The sequence below is a fragment of the Takifugu flavidus genome, chromosome 22, assembly GCF_003711565.1.
Source record: "Takifugu flavidus isolate HTHZ2018 chromosome 22, ASM371156v2, whole genome shotgun sequence".
Classification (NCBI taxonomy): Eukaryota; Metazoa; Chordata; class Actinopteri; order Tetraodontiformes; family Tetraodontidae; genus Takifugu; species Takifugu flavidus.
In genome coordinates, this window is record NC_079541.1 from 8,882,998 (window position 1) to 8,897,936 (window position 14,939).

At 46.2% G+C, this 14,939-nt stretch overlaps 1 protein-coding gene across 1 annotated transcript; it reads right to left on the reverse strand.

Moving 5' to 3' along the window:
* Positions 1–326: 326 nt before the first annotated feature.
* Positions 327–14,939, reverse strand: slc26a5 (solute carrier family 26 member 5). The gene is made up of 18 exons (XM_057022133.1): positions 14,790–14,939; positions 13,979–14,201; positions 13,184–13,323; positions 12,874–12,984; positions 7,446–7,627; positions 7,116–7,280; positions 6,779–7,014; positions 6,557–6,704; positions 3,544–3,657; positions 3,395–3,472; positions 2,923–3,018; positions 2,702–2,808; positions 2,515–2,581; positions 2,346–2,438; positions 1,806–1,889; positions 1,527–1,715; positions 1,395–1,449; positions 327–901 (listed from the first exon to the last, which is right to left on the reverse strand). The coding sequence occupies exons 2-18, from the start codon at positions 14,116–14,118 to the stop codon at positions 756–758; spliced, it is 2,151 nt and encodes a 716-aa protein (XP_056878113.1). The 5' UTR covers positions 14,119–14,201; positions 14,790–14,939; the 3' UTR covers positions 327–755.

Below are 14,939 nucleotides of genomic sequence, written 5' to 3' on the forward strand. Positions count from 1 at the left end.
CCTTTCAGCAACAAAGGTGAAAAAGAATACTTTCCCCTAAGCTCTCATTAACACAAGCTATGTGTGTACCATGTGCTCTGCAGCCCAGCAAAACAAACCAGCTGCAAGAGACTGCTGGAAATTAAAAGGTGACCACTTTCTGCTGTATATAGCAAGTCAATAAAGACATTTTCCTAACCAGATTACCGGTAGGTTACTCTTTTGTTAATGCCTTAAAGAGTAATTCCATTATTTCTACTCAACTGTTAAATTGATAGATTGTTTTGTATTAGTTACATTGTTTTCATACAAATATTTGGAACATTCACAGTGGAAACTGATCCCCAATAAACGGGATGTTGAGTTCAGCTCTGCTGTTTCTTAGCCAGACACAGTGTAAACACATCCAATGTATTATAGGGGTAATATTAACAATGACACGGTGTACAGTACTAAATTGGTATTCAGACAGCAACATGAACACCGTAAAGCTAACAGTTAAGTTACAGCTGATCCGTTACAAACAAACATACAGGAGACTTTGTTCAAAATGATTGACTAACAAAATATCTATGTTGAAAGAGATCACAGGAGATTCAGTACATCTTCAACATAGAACTATGAAATCTCTTGGCAGGGAGAACTTACATAACAGCTTTTACAATCAACTGTGCAGAAATTCACAGTGGTGAGGACGCCTGTTGGACAATCCTGAGAATCTGACCGGATAAAAGCTTCCAAACTAGCTTGTATCTGCCTGTGCACCGACACAAAGGTCAGACGCTGGATTCAACGGTTTGAGTTGCTTCCCAGTAAGACTTCTGACATCTCAGCACTGCGTCATTAATGGTTGGGAACACCGTCTGCTCCGTCACCAGCCCGGTGAAGAACTCTAAGGCATCGAGTTGAGACAGTAGGATTCCTAAAAGGCAGAAGGACACATCAAACACAACAGAAGTTAGTTCATAGTTCACTGCTTTGAATTTATTGTGAGCCATTCTTGACCTGTACATGTACATATTTAGCAAATCAAAGTGAAACAAGCCTTTTCATTGATTCATTTGTTGCTAGCATACACATTCTATGGGCATTACTAAAAATACAATAAATGTCCCACTTCTGTTTTTATTAGACTGATATGTAAACAAAAAAAGGAAACCTGATTTGACAGGGATGCAATCGTCTGGCGCACTAGATGACCTCATTACAATTTTGGCCTTTCAAATTTACTAAAAAAAAACCTTGAACAATGACAAGTTATTTATTGATTACTACAATAACCAATTCAGTTGAAGAGGTACCTTAAAAATGGGGAAAAAATAATCATCCAGGCCAGTAAGTGTAGGCTAGTAAAGCTAGGATAAGCTTAGTATTTTTTTCACAGCAGGAATATTTGGAAGAAAAACCTTACTTACTGCTGCAGCCAGCTATGACCAAATTTATGTCAACACCGGCATATTCCTTAATGACCTGTGGAGAAAGTGAGTGACTGACCAAATTCCTGAACATCAACGATCACAAATGCATTCCTGAGTGTGCGGCTGAACCTGTTTGATGGCTTTAGCTCCCACAGAGTCAATGAAGCAAACCAGCGTCCAGTCCAGAATGATAGAGTGGACGGGCCCAAAGCCCTCCCCAGAGTCTGACGCAAGTGCATCCTCAACCTGACTGTTCCCATTCTCCTCCAATATGTGGTTAGGTGACAGAGTATTGGATGTCTCACTTTGCTCTGTTAACTGGCCAAAAAGTATAGCACAATCTCATCTGCATATCTGGAGCATCGACAAAGTCTATGTATGTGTGCGACCGGACAGCGCAGCCTTTACCTGGGCACGCCTTTTCAGTGATGGAGTGCTGTGTTTTTTCAAGGTTTTTCTCTTGGCCTGTAACAGTTCAGGGTTTACACCCGTCTGGAAACACATGAGGCAGCAGTAATGTCACTTAAACCTGTTTGTATCCTTTTTAGCATCTTTATTATAATAAACCTGTGACATTTATTTCTACTGATATTTAAAGACAGTGGATCCTTCAACAATTACACAGCATTAGTCATCTAACACAAACCGCATGTTCCTGTCTGGATACTGATCCGATGGCTTAACTATCATAAGACTATCCCATGTCTGGTGATTGGATTATAAAGTAAGTTTGACGACTCGGAAGCTCCAACCCTTACAAGCCCCATCAAAGACGGGAGCTCCGGGACCATATATGACATTGAGATTTTTTAATTTTATTGATTTCCCAAATTAGTTAAAATCTTAGCAGCCCCAGATTGTGATAGTTCTGGTTTGTTTGGTAACAGTGATCTTTACTGCTGTGACTAATGAACTCTTGGTGAGTAGAGACACAAGGGGTGGAATTACCTTCTCTTTCAGAGTAGTAACATAAAGGTCGCTGTTAGCGAAGTAGATTGGTGAGCTGAAGTGGAAAATCTTGATCCCCTCATATTCGACAGCCTGGCAGCAAAATCAACAGGCGGAACTTTAGACCGATTCAGCGTGACTCTCACAGGTTGTGGTCAGACAAGCTCACCTCTTCATATTCGACATCAAAGTGCAAACCAGTGCCAGGAATGTGTCCCAGAATGGCAGATTCAGGGCTGGAAAACAAAAATAAACTTCTTACCGTATATTCATGTTTATGATGAGCACCACCACTACATTTTATTTCCTTTGGGGGGGGGTGGTAACTGATAACACACCTTTTATCTCAATAGTACCTTTGTGTTCTGTAGATGACTGTCATTAAGGCGAATGTGATGGCTACCAGAAGACCATAATCCAGCCCCAATAACACCGATGCTACAAAGGCTACTAGCCAGATGGCCTGAGGGAGTAAAACAGGAAGTAGATCTGTAAAAATCCTTATTAACAGATGTAGTTGCTAAGGATTCTTTGCTGATTAACGGATGCGGTCATAAACAGACGGACGCAGACCAACCAGTTCGATTTTGCTGATCCTCCACAGAACAGAAATGTCTTTGAACTGTTTGAACATTCCCACAAGGTTGACGATGATGATGGCTGCCAATGCAGTCTGTGGCCAAAAAAAACCAAAGAAACGTTTTAGAAAAGCCTCAGTGAAAGGATCGCTCACGGAGGCAGCAGATTATAGACTATATTTCCGATCAGAATCAAGTCACATGGAGCGAGATCTGAGTTGTCTTTCTTTAAATTACATCCACAGTATTGTGCGTGCGTGTATGGTGGCATAACACAGTAAGCTGAAAGCCTCTTGGCCTCGATCATCACCTACCATCTTCGGAAGATCAAAATTCCTCCCGGAATCAAGAAAATCACCATGGGATCTTTCTTGGCCCGTTATTAATATTTCATGAATATGTCATTACAATCCATTCATGACTTTGAGCTACGACACTGAGCTTCCGAATTGCATCATCGGCACTACCTACCTGAGGCAGTGGCTGGAAGACAAAGCCAATGGCCACTATGACCAGAAGCACCACGATAGATGACAGCAGTCCGGCAATCTGAAAGATGAACATAGCATGTCTCGCTTTCGTAGAGAGAGTCAGGTGGACGCGCTGATCTTGCTTGGTACCTGTGTCTTGCCACCAGTGCTCTCCTGCACCAGGCTCCTCGACATTGAACAAGTGATGGCAAAGGTTTGGAAGAAAGAACTGATGAAGTTACAGAGACCAAAAGCAATCAGTTCCTGGAATAAAAACATGCCGCTTAGTGGTACAGCAATTGCATTAGATCCAGGTTTGATGCCCAACATATCATTCCATAATATTCAGGATAGAACAAGAAAGGTTAATATAGAGACATTATGATGTTATGAACCCCCCCCCCCCAATATCCATCTACAGGTATCACTGACTTCATAGCTGTACGCTGACCTGCTGACCTCTGACCCCGTTGACCCACTCAATGCTTACACTGACATCTTGTAATTAATGTATTTGCATGATTTATGCTGATTCTCTCCTCTACCTAGAGACAATTTTGCTATATAATGCTATATAATGCTATGTAATGCTATATAGACATGGTGCACCGACTCTGTTACTCTGAGGAGACACTGCTCAGCCAACGTGGAATTTTTAATGGTTAAATGTAGACCGTTTTATCTGTCTCGGGAATTCACATCCGTCATCATAACAGCAGCTTACATTCCCCCGGATGCTAATGCCACTCTTGCGATGAATGAACTTCATGCGGCTATTAGCCAACAACAGTCCGCCCACCCGGAGGCTGCATTTATTGTTGCGGGTGACTTCAATCATTCAAACTTAAAAACTGTGCTTCCAAAATTCCACCAACATGTTTCCTGCAATACAAGAGGAAACAAAACTCTGGACCATGTCTACACAAACATGGCTGGTGCCTATACGGCAACACCCCTCCCCCACCTAGGACAATCAGACCACCTTTCTTTGTTCCTCACCCCCAAGTATTCACCCCTCATCAACCGCGTCAGGCCATCAATGAAGACCATCAAGGTGTGGCCGGCGGGAGCAGACTCCGTACTCCAGGACAGGTTTCAACACACGGACTGGAGTATGTTTACGCCCCAGGGCAGCTGTGGCTCACACACACACACCGACATTGACAATTTCACCTCCACTGTTCTGGACCACATCACCACCACCATCGACAGCATAACCACCACGAAGCGGATCACCACATACCCCAATCAGAAGCCATGGATGAACAAGGAGGTGCGGCTCCTGCTGAAGGCGCGCAACACTGCCTTCAGATCAGGAGAAGCCCAGGCCTACAGCACAGCCAGGGCTAACCTGAGGAGGGGCATCAAAAAGGCCAAGCACACCTACAAACGCAAGATTGAGGGTCACTTTTCCAGCTCTGACCCCAGGCGTATGTGGCAAGGCATCCAGGCCATCACCGACTACAAACCCAACAACTCCAGCCCCACAGTCATGGACACCACCTTCCTGAACGAGCTTAATACCTTCTATGCTCGCTTCGAAAAGGACGACAAGGACACTGCCACTAGGACCCCTCTCCCAGCAGACCACCAACCCATCACACTATCATCTACCGCCGTCTACACAGCCCTCAGCCGGATCAATCCACGCAAGGCTGCTGGTCCTGATGGCATCCCTGGACGTGTGCTCAGGGCGTGCGCAGAACAGCTCGCCGGGATTTTTACGGACATCTTCAATCTGTCCCTCGCCCACGCAGTGGTCCCGTCTTGCTTCAAGGCCACAACTATCGTCCCAGTTCCGAAGCATTCCAGACCGACCTGCCTCAATGACTGCCGCCCGGTAGCACTCACCCCCATCATAATGAGGTGCTTCGAGCGGCTGGTCCTGGCTCACCTGAAGGACTGCCTCCCAACCACACTCGATCCACACCAGCTTGCCTACCGCAGCAACAGGAGCATAGATGATGCAGTCTCCATAGCACTGCACTCTGCTCACACACCTGGACAACACGAACACTTACGCACGATTGCTGTTTGCTGATTTCAGCTCAGCTTTCAACACCGTCATCCCCTCCAAGCTGATCACCAAACTTGGAGACCTGGGCATCAACCCCTCCCTCTGCAACTGGACTCTGGACTTCCTGACCGACAGACCACAGCATGTTAGGTCAGGTCACAGCCGCTCCACCACCATCACACTCAGCACCGGTGTGCCACAAGGCTGTGTGCTGAGCCCGTTCCTCTACTCTCTATTCACCCACGACTGCAGACCTGTACATGGATCCAACTCCATCATCAAGTTTGCAGACGACACAACGGTGATCGGTCTCATCAGAAACAACGACGAGACAGCCTACAGAGAGGAGGTAGAGCGCCTGACCACATGGTGCGCTAACAATAACTTGGTCCTCAACACCAGCAAGACCAAGGAGCTCATCGTGGACTTCAGGAAGGCAAGAGGAGGCACACAGGACCCCATCCACATCAACGGGATGGCCGTCGAGCATGTTTCCAGCTTCAAGTTCCTGGGGACCCACATCTCAGAGGACCTGTCCTGGACCACAAACACCTCCAGCATCATCAAGAAGGCTCACCAGCGCCTCTTCTTCCTGAGGACACTTAGGAAGAACCAGCTATCCTCGGCTGTCCTGGTGATCTTGAAAGCCTCATTAATGCAACTTTTCTTTCTGTTCTGTTATTCCATAATGTTCAGAAGCAGCAGCCTGACACTTGTTCGCCACAGTAATGGAAAATAAACGAGTGTACTGACGTTTTCACTTTCTGGGCATTTATTTATGCATGTTCTACTCAACCTAGAAAATGCCAAAGTGGAAGCGGGATATCGGGGAAATATTCTCTTGCACCAACATTCCCACCAAGACCACAGTGGCTAGCATAATTCTAAAATGGAGCGCATTTTGGGACAACCAGAGTCATGACTTGAACCCAGAGGGCTCTATAAAAGTGCCGAGAGACCATTTTGATTGTAACAGAGGCTGTATAAATTAAGATTGGATTTTTATCTGATATAGAAAAGATTTAAATGTACCCATATCTACTGCAAATGTTACAATATTTTGCTTTCACCGATAATGTTTAATGTTTCAAAGGTTAAATGTCTCACTTGCTGCCCTCTATCCTTATCACACACACTCTCGCTGACCTGGTTGCCGTCCACACTGTAGCCATGCTTCAAGGCGAAGATCTTGGAAAGAGAGATGCCCATTGAGAATCCCACAATCGCTACAGCAAAGGAGTCTGCGAGCAAATGTGGCATCAGAGAGAACTCTGGGATTGTGGGAGGGAGAAGCCTAACAACACATGAGAAACGAATGAAGAAAAAGAATAAGGGGAAGAAAGAAATGGAACTTTGGTAGCAGCCTACCCAGTTGGAATATTCCCGACTACATCCACATTATAGTCGCTCGATAATGACAGACCGTAGGAGATTCCAGTCGACACAATGACGATGACCATTTCTCCAGGAATGGGTATGGGCAATTTCTTTTTAAAGCGTTCATTGAGGTCTTTGATCACATACAGGACGACGAGACACCCAAGACCCAAGATGACAGTGGCCACATTGGTGCTGGTGATGTCACCGACCACTGCCGTGAAGCTCTGGGACGATTCAGGACAGTGTTGCATGTTATCATACGGTTATTCATCTAAAAAGTAGACAAGATCCGAGAAGGATAGGAAGGTTTCTGCTTTGAACTCACGTAAATAGCAGACAAGGGTCCACTGAAGCGTCGCGTTCTCACCCCCAGCAGGTATTTTAACTGGGAGACACAAACGTGAATGGAGGCTGCCGTGGTGAAGCCCCGGATCAAGGGCTCTGTAAGATAAATAGCCACAAAGCCGAACCTAAGAAGGCCAAAGGCCAACTGTTACAGAAGAAAACAGAGAGAGGAGAGTTTTGTTTTGAGAACATCAGTTGGAGCGTGGCTGCGGCAACCGTTCGCCACACATCCACCGGATAAATTTGGTGGTTTGAGAAGGAACGTGAGGCAGTTTTCCATGCTGGATGGGTGGAACATTCTGAGACCGACCTGAATTAGTCCCACCAGGGTTGTGAGCGCGACGGCCACCTGTACCCGTCTGGTATCCCGTGCTGTTTTGTCCAGGATTAAAGAAGAGTTGGTACCATTGGCACCCAGGATATAAAACATTGAATCAGGGGCCTCCCTCATTGCAACACCACCAATCATCAGACTTATCACTGCAAAGGTACCTGCAAACACACAAACAGTTCTTACATCTTATCAAAGCTAAATTATTGTAAGAACCTCCTATCTCAGGCTTAGCTGCCTGTGGGATTTACAGTGTGTCCTGTGTATTTTATATGATTCTATTGTAATGTATGTATCTAAACTGTGCTTGAGCTGTAACCGAGCCTTTCCCTTGCCATTTGACTATTTATAGAAGGCATGTTTGAAGCAGACACACAGCGATTCACCTTCATGTCAGAGATAGACTTATCCACAGGAGTGTTTTACTTGTTTCTGTTATATTAGGTTTCAGTTTTGCTTCTAATTGGAATTGAAATAAGTGTCATTTTTTTACACTTATTTCACAAGTCACCAGGACCATTTGTGGCCTAAAAGGATAATGGGGGGGGGGTTCACAGATCTATTCCTGGTGCAGATTTTGGAAAGCAGCATGCTCTCTGGAAAAAGAAAAAAGATTAAAAAAATAGTGGACATTGTCTCTCTCTGAGCAAAGTCTTGTTTCGGGGGCAAATGCTATTCATATTTGCGCTAGTCAATGCACACTCGCCTCTTTATCACTGAAATCAACTAGCGACAGGAAAAACTGGCTTTTCAGCCACCAATTTACCATCCAGAACATGCAGTCAAGTACTGTCTGTTTCCAACTGGTAGCTTCTTTGCTAACCTGTTATGGTCATCCTCCTACTATCCCATTACAGTAAATACCATTTCATTTCACCCCCTAATGATGCTGAACAACATTGGTGCCAAGTTTCCCTTGCCCGGATGCGGGTCACCGGGGCCCCCTCCTGGAGCCAGGCCTGGGGGTGGGGCACGTTGGCGAGCGCCTGGTGGCCGGACCTCTGCCCATGGAGTCCGGCCGGGCGCAGCCCGAAGAGGCAACATGGAACCCCCTTCCCGTGGGCTCACCACCTGCAGGAGGGGCCAAGGGGGTCGGGTGCATTGTGTTTTGGGTAGCAGCCGGAGGCAGGGACCTTGGCGGTCTGATTCCCGGCTGCACAAACTGGCTCTAGGGACATGGAATGTCACCTCTCTGGTGGGAAAGGAGCCTGAGTTGGTGCGCGAGGTTGAGAAGTTCCGACTAGATATAGTTGGCCTCACCTCGACGCACGGCAAGGGCTCTGGAACCAGTCTTCTTGAGAGGGGTTGGACTCTCTACCACTCTGGAGTTGCCGATGGCGAGAGGCGACGGGCAGGGGTGGCAATTCTGGTTGCTCCCCAGCTCAGTGCCTGTGTATTGGAGTTTACCCCGGTGGATGAGAGGGTAGCCTCCCTTCGCCTTCGGGTGGGGGGACGGATCCTGACTGTTGTTTGTGCCTATGGTCCAAACAGCAGTTCAGCGTATCCACCCTTTTTGGAGTCCTTAGAGGGAGTGCTGGAGAGTGCCCCTTCTGGGGGCTCCCTCGTCCTCCTGGGTGACTTCAATGCTCACGTTGGCAATGACAGTGTGACCTGGAGAGGTGTGATTGGGAAGAACGGCCCCCCTGATCTGAACCCGAGTGGTGTTTTGTTATTGGACTTCTGTGCTCGTCTCAGATTGTCCATAACGAACACCTTGTTCAGACATAAAGGCGTCCACATGTGCACTTGGCACCAGGACGCCTTAGGCCGCAGATCGATGATCGACTTTGTGGTTGTGTCATCGGATTTGCGGCCGCATGTACTGGACACTCGGGTGAAGAGAGGGGCGGAGCTGTCAACTGATCACCACCTGGTGGTGAGTTGGCTCCGATGGTGGGGAAGGATGCCGGACAGACCTGGCAGGCCCAAACGTGTTGTGAGGGTCTGCTGGGAACGCCTGGCAGAGTCCCCTGTCAGAAGAAGCTTCAACTCACGCCTCCGGGAGAGCTTTGACCATGTCCCGGGGGAGGCGGGGGACATTGAGTCCGAGTGGACCGTGTTCCGTGCCTCCATTGTTGAGGCAGCTGACCGGTGCTGTGGCCGCAAGGTGGTTGGTGCCTGTCGTGGCGGCAATGCCCGAACCCGCTGGTGGACACCAGCGGTGAGGGATGCCGTCAAGCTGAAGAAGGAGTCGTATCGGGCCTTACTGGCCTGTGGGACTCCTGAGGCAGCAGATGGGTACCGGCGTGCCAAGCGGAGTGCAGCTACGGCGGTTGCCGAGGCAAAAACTCGGGCATGGGAAGAGTTCGGTGAGGCCATGGAGAACGACTTTCGGACGGCCTCGAAAAGGTTCTGGACCACCATCCGGCGTCTGAGGAGGGGGAAGCAGTGCACTGTCAACACTGTGTATAGTGGTGATGGTGTGCTGCTGACCTCAACTCGGGATGTTGTGGATCGGTGGAAGGAATACTTCGAGGACCTCCTCAATCCCACCAACACGCCTTCCAGTGAGGAAGTAGGGCCTGGGGACCTGGAGATGGGCTCTTGTATCTCCGGGGCTGAAGTTGCCGAGGTAGTTAAAAAACTCCTCGGTGGCAAGGCCCCGGGGGTGGATGAGATCCGCCCAGAGTCCCTTAAGGCTCTGGATGTTGTAGGGCTGTCGTGGTTGACTCGACTCTGCAACATCGCGTGGACATCGGGGGCAGTGCCGCTGGATTGGCAGACCGGGGTGGTAGTCCCTCTTTTTAAGAAGGGGGACTGGAGGGTGTGTTCCAACTATAGGGGGATCACACTCCTCAGCCTCCCTGGTAAGGTCTATTCAGGGGTACTGGAGAGGAGGGTCCGCCGGATAGTCGAACCTCGGATTCAGGAGGAGCAATGTGGTTTTCGTCCTGGGCGTGGAACAGTGGACCAGCTCTACACCCTCAGCAGGGTCTTCGAGGGTGCATGGGAGTTTGCCCAACCAGTCCACATGTGTTTTGTGGACTTGGAGAAGGCATTCGACCGTGTCCCTCGGGGGGTCCTGTGGGGGGTCCTCCGAGAGTATGGGGTGTCGGGCCCGCTGATACGGGCTGTCCGCTCCCTGTACGATCGGTGCCAGAGTTTGGTCCGAATTGCTGGCAGTAAGTCGAACTCGTTTCCGGTGAGGGTTGGCCTCCGCCAGGGCTGCCCTTTGTCACCGATTCTGTTCATAATTTTTATGGACAGAATTTCTAGGTGCAGTCATGGTGTTGAGGGGATCTGGTTTGGTGACCTCAGGATCGCGTCTCTGCTTTTTGCGGACGATGTGGTCCTGTTGGCTCCATCGGCCCGTGACCTCCAACTATCACTGGATCGGTTCGCCGCCGCCTGTGAAGCGGCTGGGATGAGAATCAGCACCTCCAAATCCGAGGCCATGGTTCTCGACCGGAAAAAGGTGGAGTGCCTTCTCCGGGTAAAGGAGGAGATCCTGCCCCAAGTGGAGGAGTTTAAGTACCTCGGGGTCTTGTTCACGAGTGGGGGAAGAATGGAGCGGGAGATCGACAGGCGGATCGGTGTGGCGTCCACAGTAATGCGGACTCTGCACCGGTCCGTTGTGGTGAAGAGAGAGCTGAGCCGAAAGGCGAAGCTCTCGATTTACCGGTCGATCTTCGTTCCTACCCTCACCTATGGTCATGAGCTTTGGGTCATGACCGAAAGAACAAGATCACGGGTACAAGCGGCTGAAATGAGCTTCCTCCGTAGGGTGGCTGGGCTCTCCCTTAGAGATAGGGTGAGAAGCTCTGCCATCCGGGAGGAGCTCGGAGTAGAGTCACTGCTCCTCCGCGTTGAGAGGAGCCAGATGGGGTGGCTTGGGCATCTAGTCAGGATGCCCCCTGGACGCCTCCCTGGTGAGGTGTTCAGGGCATGTCCCTCCGGTAGGAGACCCCCGGGGAGACCCAGGACACGTTGGAGAGACTATGTCTCTCGACTGGCCTGGGAACGCCTGGGGATCCCTCCGGATGAGCTGGATGAGGTGGCTGGGGAGAGGGAAGTCTGGGCTTCTCTCCTTAGGCTGCTACCCCCGCGACCCGACCCGGATAAGCGGTAGAGAATGGATGGATGGATGGATGGACCATTTCATGTTAGTTTATTGGGATCTGGTTACACACTTGTCATTTAGACACTCTTTTCCTTTTGTCAGACACCATAATGTCAGAATTATGGACTGATTTTACTGCAGCGTCAACGGGAACAAAGCTCAACCAGCCAGTTACTCTAATGTCCTCTCAAGCTGCTAAAGTTTAAGCCATCTCCAGGTGAAACCTTTGGCAGATGCAGTGATGCCTGCAGCTTTTTACTCATGGCAAATCAGCTCTTTGCTTAATGCAGATAGTCTTTTTGCCACACAAAACATTGTGTGTACCCTCATCTTTAGTTTGGTAGAATGACAACTTTAAAACACAAGTTCCTGTAAATAGTATAAGTATCCTATTTTCTAGAGAATTTAAAATCTGAAAATTGAACACAGGTTTTTAGAGCTTAAAGTTTTTAATGCCAGTTAACCCATAATTATTGAGTTTAGCTATATTTTAGCCATTTAATGTAATATATAGTAAAGGAGTCGAGTAGTTAGTGTGTTCTTTATACAGTACCACCTATACTTGTTGAATACAGCCTCCAAATCACACATTTTGCAATTTCCTGATTTTTTTTTTCTTTTACCACAGTACACATCAGCTTCCTGGAAATTTACAACGATGGCATCCAAAATTCCACAGTGGGCCTCGGAATGAAATGGTTTCCAGTATACATTACATGAAGGGAATCACATATAATGACATTTCTTTGGAGATGAAAGTATGATGAGATAGATAGATAGATAGATAGATAGATAGATAGATAGATAGATAGATAGATAGACAGACAGACAGACAGACAGACAGACAGACAGACAGACAGACAGACAGACAGACAGACAGACAGATAGATATAAAACATGTTCATTATGTTTGTTAGTTTTATTTACTAATAATATTCTTATTTTAAAATACATATTTTTTACTATCACCATTACCATACATCTTATTTTATAGTCAACTTTCAAGGATCTCAAGGTCACCTTACAAGGTTCTGTTACCTTTGGAGGCTCGATTAATTTTGAGTGCCTAATCAGTTATTGAAAACTGTAATTTGAACTGAAATTTGGGATGTTGCCCTATTTCAATTCAATTACAAAAGAGTAAAACATCAAAAAGGTCAGGAATTAAATGGATTTGTTGAGTTGTCAGGTCAACATGAGGTCAGAAAAGGCTGATCTGCGTATTAGACACTGTACGTTAGGCAGCCAAGCAGAATTCTTTTATAATTATGAGATCCTGTTTTTTAATAGTTCTATTCAGGGGGTTAGGATGTGATTAAAAGTAATGTTTTAAACTCAGTTTCTTACCAATGGATATGTGTCTGGATGTACCAAAGAACATGTAGAGCATTACTGGGTAGAATGAGGAATACAGACCATAAACAGGAGGCACAGCAGCTAGCATTGCATAGGCGAGACCTACAGAGAAAAAGACCAAGGGAGAGGTAAATAAACTGTTTCTGTGTCGTAATCTCAAGAGCCTCTGAGATATCCAAACAGACCCAGTGTGAAGCTGGTTAAGTAAAGCAGCAGTTTTATTGAGCCCAGCTGGCGGGGCTGGGACCAGTCATTAAAAGCAACATTTTCCCACTACGATCAGTGTTTGTAGAACACTCACCTTGTGGGAGCTGCACAACTCCTGTGCTCAGACCAGAGACCACATCAGAAAACAAATACTGTTTGACTGGGTAGGATGGCAGCCATTTCAGAACGGGCAGGAAGTTCAGAACTGTTGCTTTAGCCTTCTCTGAAGAGCACCTATGCAAGGAACAAAGGGTTTATAAAAACAGATATTAGGGTTAAACACTACAGATTCTATGTGCATCATCAATTGTTTATTTGTATCTGTGTCTAAAATAACCTGAATTTACTTTTAAGGGCAGTTAAGGGATTCAATTAATTACAAGAATAAATTCAAAAATCCACCCTGGAGCCAATCTAAAGAATGTTTTCAGAATACTGTGTTAAGTTGTCTTTATTTATGCTCCCTAATCACTTGTATAGCCAAAACACTGACATCTTTATGGATAAACATTGGGGGAAAATACACTTCTTTCAGCAATTTCCTTGGGAAAATGGAGAAATATCACTTCTCAAAGACTAGAGTCTGACAGAAGGAATTATAATAAGTTAAAGCATAACCGATTACGCAACATTCAGGCTTTTTTTTACATGCTCAAATCTGTAATATATTTTATCGTGAGGCACTCTGGGCGAAGAGTGCCAGTTCAAATCAAAAACCTGTACAATAAACATTCCACACTGAAAATTAGGGCACAACTTCCATTACTAAATATTTAAGGGCGACTGAATTCGAACAATGAGAACAACTGATTCAAACCAAATTGTTGGGGGCCATTCATTTGTTATTCCGTGTCACAGTAACCAGAGAACAAGGACAATTCAAACTTACTGGAAATGTTTAAGAAGCCTCTTCCAGAGTGTGGTGGACTTGAGTCTGTGGTGCAATAGCTGCGACCGGAGGAAAGCTTCATCATAAACCGGCCGCTCAATCCTGTACATCAACTGAGATTCTGAATCCTCTTCTTCCATAGCAGGAACCGGAGTGCCAACTTGTTTTTTTTGAAGAATAAAATTTTCTTCTATGTCATTTCTCTGATGGATTCAAATGCAATCTAAATAAGGAAACAGCAGAAAACAAATGTCTTAAAATGTTGGTTTCTGTGCACAATTTAATTGCGTATAATTTACTTTTATGATTAATATTCTAGGTAGGTATCAGAGATACATGTCATTTGTTACGTTCTAATTTATGTACATAACTATATGTCATATAGATGTTCACAGATTATAGGCTGATTCGGATTAGATCATCAAGACACTTTTAGAGAAAGATGTGAATTGCTAACAAGAAAGAACCTCAAAAACTTGAGGTTGATACTTGTAAAAAGACAAGGTTACGCACTATAGAGGTAGAGGTTGCTTTATGATCAAAGCCCACTGGCATTGATCATAAAGTAATACATGTAAGTCGATGTGCAATTTACGTTGCATATAGATATAATGGATAATACCTTTGATTAGAGTTTATTGCTATTAAAGTCAGTGTGCATCAAAACTGATATACTGTTACTAATGTAATGTAAATGACATTATTGGTACGAGTTTGAATGTGATGAACTACCCACAGTGAAAAGGGAGGCTTCTTTGATAGCTCCCAGAATTACTGCTCACACTAACTGTTTTAAAGGTAGATCTTTTACCTCCGTGCAATCGCAGCTCCGTTCTTAAAATGATGCCGGCTTAATTTCCAAAGACGACAGTCAGAGTCGCCCCAACAGGACAGATAGCAACTAATGTTAATGACAGCGCAGAGATCGTATGGCGACAGGATTCTTAAGTAAAATTCTTAC

Coding starts and splice junctions, on each gene's coding strand:
- slc26a5 (XM_057022133.1), bottom strand. CDS start 14,118: ATGGAAGAAGAGGATTCAGAATCTCAGTTGATGTACAGGATTGAGCGG. Junction 7,015..7,115: donor GACCCTTGTCTGCTATTTAC/GTGAGTTCAAAG, acceptor GAATCGTCCCAG/AGCTTCACGGCAGTGGTCGG. Junction 3,658..6,556: donor ACAGTGTGGACGGCAACCAG/GTCAGCGAGAGT, acceptor TTTTTATTCCAG/GAACTGATTGCTTTTGGTCT.